Source organism: Scyliorhinus torazame, chromosome 13 (genome assembly GCF_047496885.1).
Source record: "Scyliorhinus torazame isolate Kashiwa2021f chromosome 13, sScyTor2.1, whole genome shotgun sequence".
Lineage (NCBI taxonomy): Eukaryota > Metazoa > Chordata > Chondrichthyes > Carcharhiniformes > Scyliorhinidae > Scyliorhinus > Scyliorhinus torazame.
Genome location: NC_092719.1, coordinates 227386811 through 227401488, shown reverse-complemented (window position 1 = coordinate 227401488; position 14678 = coordinate 227386811). Strand labels below are relative to the sequence as shown.

Genomic DNA, 14678 nt, shown 5'->3' with positions numbered 1-14678 from the left:
ACCAGAGGGGGTATTATTGGATGTGTCATCAGAGGGGTGGGAGGCTCCACATAGAGTGTCTGGTTTGAGATTTAGCCCCCCCCCCCACAGTCCAGCTGCACCAATCATTTCTCTTTTCTCGGCAGCCAAATGCTTGTGCGACTTTCAACTTCCTGATGAGTGAGAGAAGATGCACGGCCGCCGCACTGATTCCCCCGCACTACATCTCCAGCGAACTGGAGTGACTCGGTGTTTAGAGAATCTTTCTCAGACTGTACAGAATAATTAAACTGTGTTTTTGTCAACAAGTTGTTTATGTGTAAAGTCATGGGTTACAGATCACCCCGTCCCAACGTCAGTGAGTGAATCCTCATTTCCATTGTTCTCCATCTTCCTGAAGCAGTTTTGTATAAAACGGGCTGAATCTCCTGTGGCACAGCACAGGCTGATCCCCACCCCCGGAAGGTCAGAGCTAAAAAAGACAACGGAAGCATTATTTCTACCATTTTATTCCAGCCCAAGATGAAGGCACGGTTCCAATAGTTTTCTGATTACACTTTGCACCCAGCTCTATAATCCAGGAAGTATTTGATTATGGAAGCATCAGAACAGAGCCTGATAACCACATGGATTCCAGGGTCTCTGTGTATGTAACCCTCTGCATCCTAGGCACAAACTGCAGCAATCCCACCCCCCACTTTCACTGCAGCAGACTGCGTGAGGGGTGGTACTTGGGAGGGCAGTGTCCAGGGAAAATGGTCTTTATTTCACTCAAGGCAGCAACTGGCAGAGCTTCACCCTTTCAATCAAACTGTTCTTTAATGTAATTTCTAACATGGTCACACCACAGGAATAAAGAGTTTTTTTGTCTGAAACATCATTTGTTTTAGAACAGTTTAAACTACAATCAGAACCCTGTTTAAGATGCGGAATCAGATATTACACAACCGGTTCGAAGCCATAATCCTATTCTTAAAATAAATGCTATTCATCTGTCAACAGTTCGAGCCATTAATTATTCCACAGACCTTGCCGGCCATCGACTTTATGGGCACATGTTCTGATTTAGGAGGTTCCTCAATGCTTCAGAGAGTCGGTACTTAAGTGGCAGTAGCAGATGCAAAGGAACCATCGTGGTAATAATCTTGGTGTTAATGTGCAACTGAGAATAAACACTCGGGTGGCTGGGCAGGGATTAGAAACTCAAACCGGCAACACCAATACAGGCAACTCAGTCACATCAGAGTGCCACGCCCAGCAGCAGCTTTGACATTTAACGGTGTAGGTCACGTTATGCCAAACAATTTTATTCCACTAACAAAAATAAAACACATTTGGTAAAGTATCTACACAATACAGCAATCCAAGATATCAGACATGCAGAATCAAACAGTTAGTGTGAATTCCTGAGTCCCATCGCTTCCAGATATAGATTTCAAGCTGAAATAGGATCTTTGGAAATTTGGCAGGAAATGATCAACGAGAAACAGAATCCTGGCGTGAGACTGGAATTTCTAGAAAAGTCTCTTTTCATATCTGGGGGAAAAAGGAAGAGAAAACTCACGATCTCAGATATTCAGCAGCTCCTTTTTAAAATTTGTTTATGGGACGTGGGCATCAGGGGCTGTGCCAGCATTAATTGCCCTGGAGGGGGTAGCTAAGAGTCAATCACATTGCTGTGGGTCTGGAGTCACACAGATCGGGGTGGAAGTTGTCCCTCCTGTAAAGCTGCGTCTGGGAGCAGAGACACATCGCACCATATTGGCTAAAACTGAAGAATGTCCCAGGAGGAGAGAAGCTACAGCAATGAAATTCACTTTGAATATTTCCCAGTTACACATCACCCCAAATGGTCACATAACAATCTGTGCGACAGGATTGGCTGGAATGCGTTTCTGAAGCACTTTCACAACAAATGAAACAGCTGCAAGTGGAAATGGAAAGTAGACGAGAGCGGGAGGGAGGGGGAGGGAGCGGGAGGGAGGGGGAGGGAGGGGGAGGGAGCGGGAGGGAGCGGGAGGGAGGGGGAGGGAGCGGGAGGGAGGGGGAGGGAGCGGGAGGCAACAATACTTACGAGTGCAGCCCATGAACACCACCTTCCAGTTGAGCACACATGGTTCTCTTTTCAAATTTCAACTCCCCCGAGTACATCATCGCTCTAGAAAGGGTACAGAGTCAGTCACTGATGTATCACACAGAGGGCGACAAGAAGAGGGTGAGGAGAGCTGAAGAACATGGTCATACCTGAGTTGTGACAGACTCTTGGCTCCAATGTCCTGGCAGCCATGTTGGATCCCAGCAATCAGGTAGGGAACAAATTTGTGGATGGAGCCCTTGTCCTGGACAGCACCAGATACTCCCTGAGCCACTTTGATCTTATCTGACTCACTGGAAAGAGGATTGGAGCAACTTTGAGTTAATCACTTCAGACATATACAGTCCCCTTATAATTCTGCAGTACCAGTCCTATGGCAACGCCCCCCCCCAGCGAGAGAGAGAGAGGCAGACTGTAAGAATCTCAGGCAACCCCTGGTCCCCTTGGACTGCGAAACCGGACTTTAACCTCAGAAACTGTCAAATGGACACCTTTCTTGGCCAAGTTTTTCCCAGCAAGCTTGGCTTGCAGGGCTGTCTGTGAGTGTGAAAGGAATGTTTGCAGCAACCCCCCCTGGACTTACAACTCATCAGTAGGCAGACAGCACTAATTGGATCAGCAAAGGGCACAATGGAAATGCTAATAGCCCTGAAACTCCCCCAGCCAAGAAACAATGTGTTGGTAAGAACTCCTTACATATGATAATGACCTCGTCTCCATCGGAGCTGAACAACCCATCAGTATAATCAGGTCATAATGGCAGCAATCTCGAGCGAATGGCAGACTCGAAAATCCCATCTTCTTAACGAGGTTTGGAAGACCGCGATCTCCCAGGACAATAGAGCGGGCAGGAAGCCGTTTAAGACTGGAGCTGGCTACCTGGACCTATCGGGAGAAGGGGCGGGACCTGCGGGAACTTTGAAATGCTAACTGACCTGCTCACACAAAAGAAGCTGGACTGGAGCGAAAAAAACTTGGATTTTGGACGATAAAAAGGGTGGTCAAACGGCCATTCGATCTCTTAGGATCTTCTGCTCGTGCTGAACTCTCTGCTCCCACAACATCAGCCTTGGATTGTACGTATCCCGCAGCAGCTTGCGAAGCTCCCGGGACTAGTATAGTGGTTGAGGCTTTGGGGAAAGGGGTGCATGCTCCTATTTTGTCCTTTTAAAAGATTGCTAAAATTGTGTATGTAAATTTTACGTTGTGCTGCGATAGTATTCCTTCCATAGTAATAGTCATTAAAGTATAAGATAATTGTGTGTTTTCTGTATTTGGTGGTGGTTGATCTTGGCAATTAATAAATATGTGTTTGGATTTTGGAATTGGAGTCTGTCTCAATTCCTTCAATCCCTCACCAACGAGCTCTAGCCAAGTCACAATTAAAATACTCCTTACCATAAATCCGGTGTCGAGAACGGAGGGAAATCCCTGGGCGATTCGAACCCGCTCACTCAGGAAAGGCTGCCAGGTACAGGTGGGCAGAGGTTGTCCTTTCCTCTCTCTCTTGGGGCGCTGCTCAGGTGAAGCAGGCGCAGGTGGTAGCGAATCCACCGGAGAGAGAGAGGATCACCCAGGCATTGGTGGGGCTTGGACGACGGGGTGCCAAGCCTGGTGGAAGCTCACGGGGGTGGAGGTAAAAGGGGATCCCGCTACAATGGCGACCGCGGCAGGACATTGGTGGTTTGGGGTATGTGACTTGGCAGAGAGGGTGAGGGAACGAAGCAAAATGGAGGAGAGGATCTCCTCATATTTATGGAAAAAGATCAACTTCACCAAATCTTGGGTGTTGGAGCTCGTGAATGCAGAACGGCCCGTGATGGCGGCGGCTGCATGGACAGAGGGTAAGGAACACACTAAGAGTGTAGAAAAGGCAGTATGGTTAGCCTGCTTGTCCCAGCAGGTAGCCAACATGGAGAGAAAGATAGCCGAGCTTGAGCAGGAGTTGGGAGAAGTTAGGGCCAGCGCAGGGGACAGCGCTAGGACAGCCGAACAGCTGTACAGTGAGCTAGCAGAGGTGAGACAGGGCAGCCTACAGGACGGTGAGTCTCACCGGTGCGAGAAGGAGTTTCTCCAGTGCCAGGCAGTTGAGGCAAAGGAGAGGGAGAAGGAGGCCCGGGAGCTTTTGGCCCAAGGCGCCCTGCAGTGTAGGAAGCTGGAGGGGAAGTTCCGGGACTTCCAGGCAGCGTACCAGGTGGGTAGGGGAGGTAGGGGACTGTGATCACGGGTCGTGCCAGGTGCGGATAACGGAGTTGGAGGAGACCTTGTCCAAGGTCAGGGGACAGATACACCTGGTAGGTCCAGGGGGGTTCCCTAGGGGCAAGGTGCTTCTCGCAGCGGATGATTCCCCAAAGGCCAAGTGGAATAGACCGCCTCCTGAGGCACCGGGATTGTGTCCGGGTCGGCAGGGGGGCAAATCGGACTGCCCGTTCAGGGGCAAGTCCAAGGGGGGTCAGCAGGGTACCCCAGATGGCGGTGTGCCCGCCTGGGTTCGTATGTGGGTCCCCACAGGATGGGGACAGACCACTGCCTGGGATGCCGGGTCAGCAGGTAGGGTTCGGACCGCCCGGTCAGGGGCAGGTCCAAGGGGGGTCAGTGGTGTATCCCCAGATGGCGGTGTGCCCGCCTGGGTTCGTATGTGGGTCCCCACAGGATGGGGACAGACCACTGCCTGGGATGCCGGGTCAGCAGGTAGGGTTCGGACCGCCCGGTCAGGGGCAGGTCCAAGGGGGGTCAGTGGTGTATCCCCAGATAGCGGCGTGTCCGCCTGGTTTTGTGTATGAGTCCCCTGGGGAGGGGGGCCAGCCGCTGCCCGAGATGCCGGCAATGGGGCCGGATCGGCAGGTAGGGATCGGGACGTCCGGGGAGGGACGGGCCCAAGGGGGGTCAGGATTGTATCCCCAGATAGCGGCGTCTCTTATATGGGTAGTTAGCCCGGGAACAGGGGGGCTACCCAACGGGGCAGGAGAGCCGGGCGCCGGGGAGGCGGAGGGGCAGGAGCCCCAGGTAGGGCAGATGTGCCCTGTCAGGCAGAGGAAGTACGGTCCCCCAGTGGGTGGGAACGCCAGGGGGCCGGTAGAGAGTGATATTATTGTTCCCCACGGGGTACAGGCACTTAGGGGAATGGTGTCCCACATCCCCAAGTTGACCCAGAAAGGAGATCCGTCACTTCATTTTATGGAGGTGCAACAGGCAGCCGAGATAAATGACTGCGACGAGGGGGAGCGGGTGAAGCTGCTCCTGATGACCCTAGATTCTTACCTATGTAGGGCAGTGACCTCCAGGGAGGGGGGAAAACCTGTCACATGGGCAGCGGCCCAGGCAGCGGTCCTGGACGCCATGGGTCTGAATCAGGGTAGTCCCTTCACGAGGGTGGAGGGAACCAGACAGCAGGTCGGGGAGTCGCCAGAAATGTTTGCGGACAGGTTACGGGCAGTGTGGGACCCCTCTGAATAGGCAAAATCTGGATGAAAGGACAGCCCACTGGCTAAAGACCTTGGTGGCTAACTGTCTCCCGAGGGTTAGGGTAAAGGCAGAGCACTGGTTCGACCCGATGGACCCGAACCTGAACGAGGGAGGTCCTCCGAAAGCTCACCCTAGTCTACCGTAACGGGGGGGGGGGGGGGGGGGGGGGGGAAGAGAAGCCCCCCAAGGGCAAGGTGCACGAAATCGCACCAGCCCCCCTCCCAAGAAAGGAGTGGAAGCATGAGGGCGCCCGAGCCCCAGAGAGGAGACCAACATGCTACGGGTGTGGGAAGCCCGGGCACTATAGGAGGGAGTGCAAGAACCCAACCAGGGAAGAGAGGGCTCCCCCAGGAAAGAATCAGACCCCGGCGGCAGAAGCGACTGCCCCGGAGACCATTAATGTTAAAAATTTCCTGGCTTACCTGCAGACCAAAACAGCAGGGTCTGGGCAGGTGGCGATGGCAACTGGCCAGGGCCAGCCCGTACCCACACCCACACCCCCCTCATGACTAGCGGCAAAACAGCCCACTTTCCTGTGCCCAGTGGAGTACTGCCCATGCGGCAGGCCCTGGGTCAAGATGGAGGTCCAGGTGGTGGTCGGGAGCTACCTGCTGGACACAGGAGCTTCCAGTACCATTGTCCACACGGACAACCCCCGAACCTCCCCTCTATCTAGCGGGGAACCCTACAGTCTTGTCAGCTTCACAGGGAACGAGAAGACTGGCTTTTTCTCTGTTCCCTTGTCCATCAGATTTGGGGCACTCCAGGCGCAATGGAAGTGTGTCCTAATGAAGTGGGAGCAGGAGGGAAGGGGGATCCAGGCGAGCCAGTCTAGGAGCACAGGGTACTCCCCACATGAGCTCATGACAGGAAGGGCGATGAGGACCCCAATACATGTAATGGTGCCTTCCCTGGCAGAGGGACAGCTGAGGGAAGTAAACGGGGACAAGTTTGCTCGGAAGCTGCTGGAGCAGCTTAAAGAAATAAATTGGCAGGCAGCTTGCCACATGGGGGCACAACACAGAAGGGACAAACTGCTGCTAGAGCCCCACACCACCCATGAATGGGCCATTGGGGACCAGGTAATGGTCAGAAATTTTGCACGGGTGGGGGTCTTCGAGCCACTGTACGCGGGGCCGTACAGTATAGTGGACAAAGCCAGCCCCATGGTCTATGCAGTCCAGCTTACCCGGAGGGTTAGGTGGTTTCACGTAAACCAGTGTAAGCTCTTCGACCCCAGCAGGGCCAGCAAGAGCAAGCCCCGGGAAAAACAGGGGGTGGGAGTGGAGGAAGCCCCCATAGAGGTAGAGACGGTGGGGGAGATCCCCAATCCCACCGTCGCGCAAGCAGTGACAGTGTGCTGGCCCAAATGGGCAGCACAAAGGGTAGCGGTGACAGCGAGGCCGACGGTGCTGCTGGCACCCAGCATCGGGACGGGTAAGATCCCCCAACCCCCACCTGCGGGGCAGGTTGCATGCCTCAGCGCGGAAGCTAGGGAGGCCCTGGAAATGGAGGTGTCCGCCTTCGCCTGGGAACCGTCCAGAGGGCGTAGGAGTAGTAGGGTTCTCAAGCTCCCGATGAGGTGGTCCCCGGTGTACATCCCCAGAGCCCGGCCCCGAACAGCCGGGCCCGGGTGCACGAAAGGAAGAAGGGGGCGCCGCCGAGCGCTGCCCCCAGGAATCCACTCCCCACGGGGGGAGAAGAAGGGACCCCAAGCCCCCTTAAGTGAAGGGAAGGACAGGGTTAGTCAGGCCCCTTGGCCGGAGGAGGTCCGGACCAGACAGTCGGACCCAGTGGACGGCTGGCCCCAATATAGCTGGGTCCAGTTTTGAGTTGGCCACCCGGAGACGGGTGGCAGGTGTAAATAGATTTTAAATAAAGTTTGTCAGTGTATGTATTATTGTGTTGGTTTATTTCATAGTACTCTGGGGTTAAAGACTTCTGGTGTTTTTGTTTTATAAGAATAGTGGTTTTGTTATGTGTGGTTCGTCGTGGTGTTCGTAGTAAAACTAGACGGGGAGAAGTCAGGCCGGGAGTTACAGAACAACTGTTACAGCTGGTGAGGTTCCACCGAGGCAAGTTTAAAGGACATTACAGTGGGCACAGCACGAAAGGGATTCCCTTTCGTTTTCAAATGGTTCCTAGAAAGAGCAAACGGCCATGGGGCGCAAGGGGGTTTTCTCTGTTTTTGTCTTACAGATGGATCATCCAGCGCTGTGTCTGATGCTGCTCTGGATGAGATGGGAACCGGGAAACCCCTATCGAAGAGAGACTGAGGAGTCCTTCACCTTTGGGTGCTCTGGAGGCAGAGCCCCCCTCGTCACCACCGGACCGGGAGCCCAGGTGGCGGCAGAGCAGACCCTCTACAGCCACCTGGGGAGGTGGCCTGGATGGCTGGGGTCGAACTCGACCAGGTACTCCAGCCACCAGAGCTTCACCCACGGAGAGGCCTCGATACCCTGTAGCGAAATACAGGTGGCGACTGACCGGGTTAGGGTGACTGAGGGCAGGCGGGTGTGTTTAACCTGTGAGGGGGATGTTCCTTTGGGGAGATGGTGGTGGCTCAGGAAACTGAGCCCGGACATGAGGGATCGATCCTCGGACTGGGAACGACTGGACAATGATACCTACCGGACCGTCACGGGGTCACCGGGTGGGATCACGGTATGTTGGGAGAAATGGTGGGAGTATGACCAGGGGCTATATTTGTGCCTATGGGGGTCCGGATTACCTTCATTAGGTGGTGGCAGGATGCCGGGGACGGGATAAATTGGGACCGCAGTGGGATGGGATGTTTAACTCCCTGGGGAGGAAGCACCGTGAGAGCTACCGAACCGCTGGTTCAGGTAAAGAAGCCCCTGCCCCACAGCCCAACTGATCGACCCTCACAACTGTCCGACAGCCACCAGGGGGCCCGAGAATGGGTTAGCACTTGTGCCCACTAAGAAAGTGTTGTACCAGGGGGTACATTATTACGCTGTTGCCTCTGTGGTTTTGAACCTTACTGAAGTGAAATTACCAGCATGGAGCCCTCGCGAAACAGAACTGTTACATCAAGCACTGTTAAAGGACATGTTCCAAAAATGTCATAACATCTATATCCCCAAAATCCAGGTTGAGGATTTGTATCGTGGGCAAGGGGAAGTTAATGTGGGTTCCAGCCGGCAGCGTAGAGGGCTGATTAATGATGGTTTTACTGCTTTCAATACGGGAACATCTCTTGTAAACAGCATGGATACTGTAGAGCTGGCCTTGCAGATAAACCAGTTAAAAGGCCAGCTGAGAAAAGTGCTGGGGGATGAAAATGCTGTAGTGGGATCTGGGTTGCACGAAGAGGTGGCAATGACTCTCCATCTAAAAGAGATAATCGGGCAATTGGAAGAACAGGCTAAAACCATTAATGAGCTAATTAGGGAAGATCGGAATACATCTGATCAGGCTGCCCAGAATGATGTGTGTGGATTGTATGGGGCCTGTTTGCTGGGGGAGGGAAGGAGTAATTTGGAGGACCTGAGACAAGGTCAGATCCCCTCATGGATTAGCAACAGGCACTTGGCAGCGCTGCATCCATTCCAGTGTTTTGAGTCCTTGCCAGCTCCGTGCAGCCTCGGAAGCCTATCCGGTACCGGTAGATTGTGGTAGATCTAACCACACAATCTTGGGGGTGATAGTGAGGATCCCAGTCTTGGGAAGTTCGGCGCAACCGGTGCCGCTGTACCGAGTAGAGAACGTGGGGGTCATTCGTGGGGGAGTGCATATTCGTTACGGGAAGGTCCCGCCGTACGTCATAGTGCGGGAGCAAGCTGTGGCAGGCATTGACCTCTCGGGGTGTCGGAGCCGGGGAGCACAGGTAACCCTGTGTCCTCAGCACGTGGGCGCTGGGGTGCGGCCTCAGTGCGGGTTCAGAACTGCGGGGGCAGAACCTATAAATTGCACCATGGAGGCGATGGCAGCGAGCCCCGTCAGGCCCCAGGTGGCATATACAGGGAGTGGGACATACTGTGTAACCACTGAAGCCCAACAGTATCAACACGGACCACAGCAGTGGTGTCCAATACTGTACAGCAGCTTTTGTTTTAAACCGAAGGCAGAGGTCCATGTGGCACAGCAACGGATACTGCCCATTCCACGACCCTACTCAGTGGATAGTGAGGAGGGCTGTTGTCGGCTGCAAAGAGACATAGATAGGATGCAGAGCTGGGCTGCGAAGTGGCAGATGGAGTTTAACCCTGAAAAGTGTGAGGTTGTCCATTTTGGAAGGACAAATATGAATGCGGAATACAGGGTTAACGGTAGAGTTCTTGGCAATGTGGAGGAGCAGAGAGATCTTGGGGTCTATGTTCATACATCTTTGAAAGTTGCCACTCAAGTGGATAGAGCTGTGAAGAAGGCCTATGGTGTGCTCGCGTTCATTAACAGAGGGATTGAATTTAAGAGCCGTGAGGTGATGATGCAGCTGTGCAAAACTTTGGTAAGGCCACATTTGGAGTACTGTGTACAGTTCTGGTCGCCTCATTTTAGGAAGGATGTGGAAGCTTTGGAAAAGGTGCAAAGAAGATTTACCAGGATGTTGCCTGGAATGGAGAGTAGGTCTTACGAGGAAAGGTTGAGGGTGCTAGGCCTTTTCTCATTAGAACGGAGAAGGATGAGGGGCGACTTGATAAGAGGTTTATAAGATGATCAGGGGAATAGATAGAGTAGACAGTCAGAGACTTTTTCCCCGGGTGGAACAAACCATTACAAGGGGACATAAATTTAAGGTGAAATGTGGAAGATATAGGAGGGATATCAGAGGTAGGTTCTTTACCCAGAGAGTAGTGGGGGCATGGAATGCACTGCCTGTGGAAGTAGTTGAGTCGGAAACATTAGGGACCTTCAAGCAGCTATTGGATAGGTACATGGATTACAGTAAAATGATATAGTGTAGATTTATTTGTTCTTAAGGGCAGCACGGTAGCATTGTGGATAGCACAATTGCTTCACAGCTCCAGGGTCCCAGGTTCGATTCCAGCTTGGGTCACTGTCTGTGCGGAGTCTGCACGTCCTCCCAGTGTCTGCGTGCGTTTCCTCCGGGTGCTCCGGTTTCTTCCCACAGTCCAAAGATGTGGATTAGGTGGATTGGCCATGATAAATTGCCCTTAGTGTCCAAAATTGCCCTTGGTGTTGGGTGGAGGTGTTGAGTTTGGGTAGGGTGCTCTTTCCAAGAGCCGGTGCAGACTCAAAGGGCCAAATGGCCTCCTTCTGCATTGTAAATTCAATGATAATCTATGATTAATCTAGGACAAAGGTTCGGCACGATATCGTGGGCCGAAGGGCCTGCTCGGTGCTGTATTTTCTATGTTCTATGTTCACATCTCGATACAGGAAAATATCAGTGACCTACAGCAATATGTTGCCCGGTTCAGGAATGATATTCCCCCCGTTAAAGAAAATTTGAAAGTATTATTGGAAAAAGTAGAACTGTCCCAGAAACATTTCTTCTCCCTCGAACAGAGGGCCCATGAGATAGAAGGGGAGATTGCCAACATAAAAAACCCCGACTGGTGGAACATGGGTTCCTGGATTGTGATCCCAGCCTGGATTCGTATAGCCTCCCATTTGTTAGTGGTGTTTCAATTGTTTGTAGTAGTGTATCTGTGTTATTTTAGTTGTAGATTCAAGCAGCGGAGGAAGAGGAAAGGTTTCCAGCGGGCTCTCGGCCGAGGACAGATTTACAGCCCAGAAGGGGAACCTTTAGTATAGAACATTAATAAAGGGGTTCATTCCCCGCTTGCTTGTGAAATAAATGTAAATGATTGTATATATACACATATTCGCGGGTTTTGTTTCGATTTAATTTAATTATTGTTCCATGTACAATGACCCTTACCTTTGGGGTCTCAGTGAAATGTGTGTTTTACTGTTTTTTTTAAAATGTGGAGATGATTTGGATTGCTTTAGATTTGCTCCCTTTTCAATTAAATATGTGGTAGTTGAGATTAAGGGAACTGTCCTGGGACTCACAGTTTCGCAAGTTGCTGATGGGGTGCTGGCAGTCACTACAAGAGGAATGTTTGCTGCCCTCAACACTTTTATTGATTCAGTCCAAGCAAGTGTGGATGTATCGAAGGGGCATCTGTAAGAATTTCGGGCAACCCCTGGTCCCCTTGGACTGCGAAACCGGACTTTAACCTCAGAAACTGTAAAATGGACACCTTTCTTGGCCAAGTTTTTCCCAGCAAGCTTGGCTTGCAGGGCTGTCTGTGAGTGTGAAAGGAATGTTTGCAGCAACCCCCCCTGGACTTACAACTCATCAGTAGGCAGACAGCACTAATTGGATCAGCAAAGGGCACAATGGAAATGCTAATAGCCCTGAAACTCCCCCAGCCAAGAAACAATGTGTTGGTAAGAACTCCTTACATATGATAATGACCTCGTCTCCATCGGAGCTGAAAAACCCATCAGTATAATCAGGTCATAATGGCAGCAATCTCGAGCGAATGGCAGACTCGAAAATCCCATCTTCTTAACGAGGTTTGGAAGACCGCGATCTCCCAGGACAATAGAGCGGGCAGGAAGCCGTTTAAGACTGGAGCTGGCTACCTGGACCTATCGGGAGAAGGGGCGGGACCTGCGGGAACTTTGAAATGCTAACTTACCTGCTCACACAAAAGAAGCTGGACTGGAGCGAAAAAAACTTGGATTTTGGACGATAAAAAGGGTGGTCAAACGGCCATTCGATCTCTTAGGATCTTCTGCTCGTGCTGAACTCTCTGCTCCCACAACATCAGCCTTGGATTGTACGTATCCCGCAGCAGCTTGCGAAGCTCCCGGGACTAGTATAGTGGTTGAGGCTTTGGGGAAAGGGGTGCATGCTCCTATTTTGTCCTTTTAAAAGATTGCTAAAATTGTGTATGTAAGTTTTACGTTGTGCTGCGATAGTATTCCTTCCATAGTAATAGTCATTAAAGTATAAGATAATTGTGTGTTTTCTGTATTTGGTGGTGGTTGATCTTGGCAATTAATAAATATGTGTTTGGATTTTGGAATTGGAGTCTGTCTCAATTCCTTCAATCCCTCACCAACGAGCTCTAGCCAAGTCACAATTAAAATACTCCTTACCATAAATCCGGTGTCGAGAACGGAGGGAAATCCCTGGGCGATTCGAACCCGCTCACTCAGGAAAGGCTGCCAGGTACAGGTGGGCAGAGGTTGTCCTTTCCTCTCTCTCTTGGGGCGCTGCTCAGGTGAAGCAGGCGCAGGTGGTAGCGAATCCACCGGAGAGAGAGAGGATCACCCAGGCATTGGTGGGGCTTGGACGACGGGGTGCCAAGCCTGGTGGAAGCTCACGGGGGTGGAGGTAAAAGGGGATCCCGCTACACAGACAGAGAGAGAGAGAGAAAGGCAGACAGAGAGAGAGAGAGAGAGAGAGGCAGAGAGAGAGAGAGAGAGAGAGAGAGAGAGGCAGAGAGAGAGAGAGAGAGAGGCAGGCAGAGAGAGAGAGAGAGGCAGGCAGAGAGAGAGAGAGAGAGAGAGAGAGAGGCAGAGCGAGAGAGAGAGAGGCAGGCAGAGAGAGAGAGAGAGGCAGGCAGACAGAGAGAGAGAGAGAGGCAGGCAGAGAGAGAGAGGCAGGCAGAGAGAGAGAGAGAGAGAGAGAGGCAGGCAGAGAGAGAGAGAGAGAGAGAGAGGCAGGCAGAGAGAGAGAGAGAGAGAGAGAGGCAGGCAGAGAGAGAGAGAGAGAGAGAGAGGCAGGCAGAGAGAGAGAGAGAGAGAGAGAGAGGCAGGCAGAGAGAGAGAGAGGCAGGCTGAGAGAGAGAGAGAGAGAGAGGCAGGCTGAGAGAGAGAGAGGCAGGCAGGCTGAGAGAGAGAGAGAGAGGCAGGCAGAGAGAGAGAGAGAGAGGCAGAGAGGCAGGCAGAGAGAGATGGACACAGAGGCAGAGGGAGACGGACCCAGAGGGAGACAGACCCAGAGGGAGACAGACCCAGAGGGAGACAGACCCAGAGGGAGACAGACCCAGAGGGAGACAGACCCAGAGGGAGACAGACCCAGAGGGAGACAGACCCAGAGGGAGACTGACCCAGAGGGAGACTGACCCAGAGGGAGACTGACCCAGAGGGAGACTGACCCAGAGGGAGACTGACAGACACAGAGAGACTGACAGAGAGAGAGAGAGAGCGAGAGAGAGACAGAGAGAGGCAGACAGACAGAGCGAGAGAGAGACAGAGAGAGGCAGACAGACAGAGCGACAGAGAGAGGCAGACAGACAGAGCCAGAGAGAGACAGAGAGAGGCAGACAGACAGAGCGAGAGAGAGACAGAGAGAGGCAGACAGACAGAGAGAGAGAGAGACAGAGAGAGGCAGACAGACAGAGAGAGAGAGAGACAGAGAGAGGCAGACAGACAGAGAGAGAGAGAGACAGAGAGAGGCAGACAGACAGAGAGAGAGAGAGACAGAGAGAGGCAGACAGACAGAGAGAGAGAGAGACAGAGAGAGGCAGACAGACAGAGAGAGAGAGACAGAGAGAGGCAGACAGACAGAGAGAGAGAGACAGAGAGAGGCAGACAGACAGAGAGAGAGACAGAGAGAGAGACAGAGAGAGGCAGACACAGACAGAGAGAGAGACAGAGAGAGGCAGACACAGACAGAGAGAGAGACAGAGAGAGGCAGACACAGACAGAGAGAGAGACAGAGAGAGGCAGACACAGACAGAGAGGCAGACACAGACAGAGAGAGAGACACAGACAGAGAGAGAGACACAGACAGAGAGAGAGACACAGACAGAGAGAGAGACACAGACAGAGAGAGAGACACAGACAGAGAGAGAGAGACACAGACAGAGAGAGAGAGACACAGGCAGAGAGAGAGAGACACAGACAGAGAGAGAGAGACACAGACAGAGAGAGAGAGACACAGACAGAGAGAGAGAGACACAGACAGAGAGAGAGAGACACAGACAGAGAGAGAGAGACACACAGACAGAGAGAGAGAGACACACAGACAGAGAGAGACACACAGACAGAGAGAGAGAGACACACAGACAGAGAGAGACACACAGACAGAGAGACACACAGACAGAGAGAGACACACAGACAGAGACACACAGACAGAGAGAGACACACAGACAGAGAGAGACACACACAGACAGACAGAGAGAGACAC

General features: G+C 52.4%; 2 protein-coding genes across 4 annotated transcripts in view; one reads left to right on the top strand and one right to left on the bottom strand.

The window, feature by feature from the left end:
- The window catches only part of ndufaf3 (NADH:ubiquinone oxidoreductase complex assembly factor), a 31256-nt gene extending 30969 nt beyond the window's left edge, over nucleotides 1-287 (top strand). Inside the window, exon 5 of the mRNA XM_072473130.1 lies at nucleotides 126-287. Coding sequence (XP_072329231.1) covers nucleotides 126-224 — 99 coding nt within the window. The 3' untranslated portion in view covers nucleotides 225-287. The remainder of the gene's footprint in view (nucleotides 1-125) is intronic.
- LOC140388653 (inosine-5'-monophosphate dehydrogenase 2) overlaps nucleotides 275-14678 on the bottom strand; it is a 51529-nt gene continuing 37125 nt past the window's right edge. For 2 of the 3 annotated variants that reach the window (XM_072473128.1, XM_072473127.1), the window contains exons 12-14: nucleotides 2224-2367; nucleotides 2054-2137; nucleotides 275-451 (exon numbers count right to left, since the gene is read on the bottom strand). In XM_072473128.1, the coding sequence (XP_072329229.1) occupies nucleotides 319-451; nucleotides 2054-2137; nucleotides 2224-2367 (361 nt within the window). In that variant the 3' untranslated portion in view covers nucleotides 275-318. Of the gene's footprint in view, nucleotides 452-472; nucleotides 1516-2053; nucleotides 2138-2223; nucleotides 2368-14678 lie in introns of those variants that run through there. The other variant, XM_072473129.1, reaches the window with a different exon arrangement.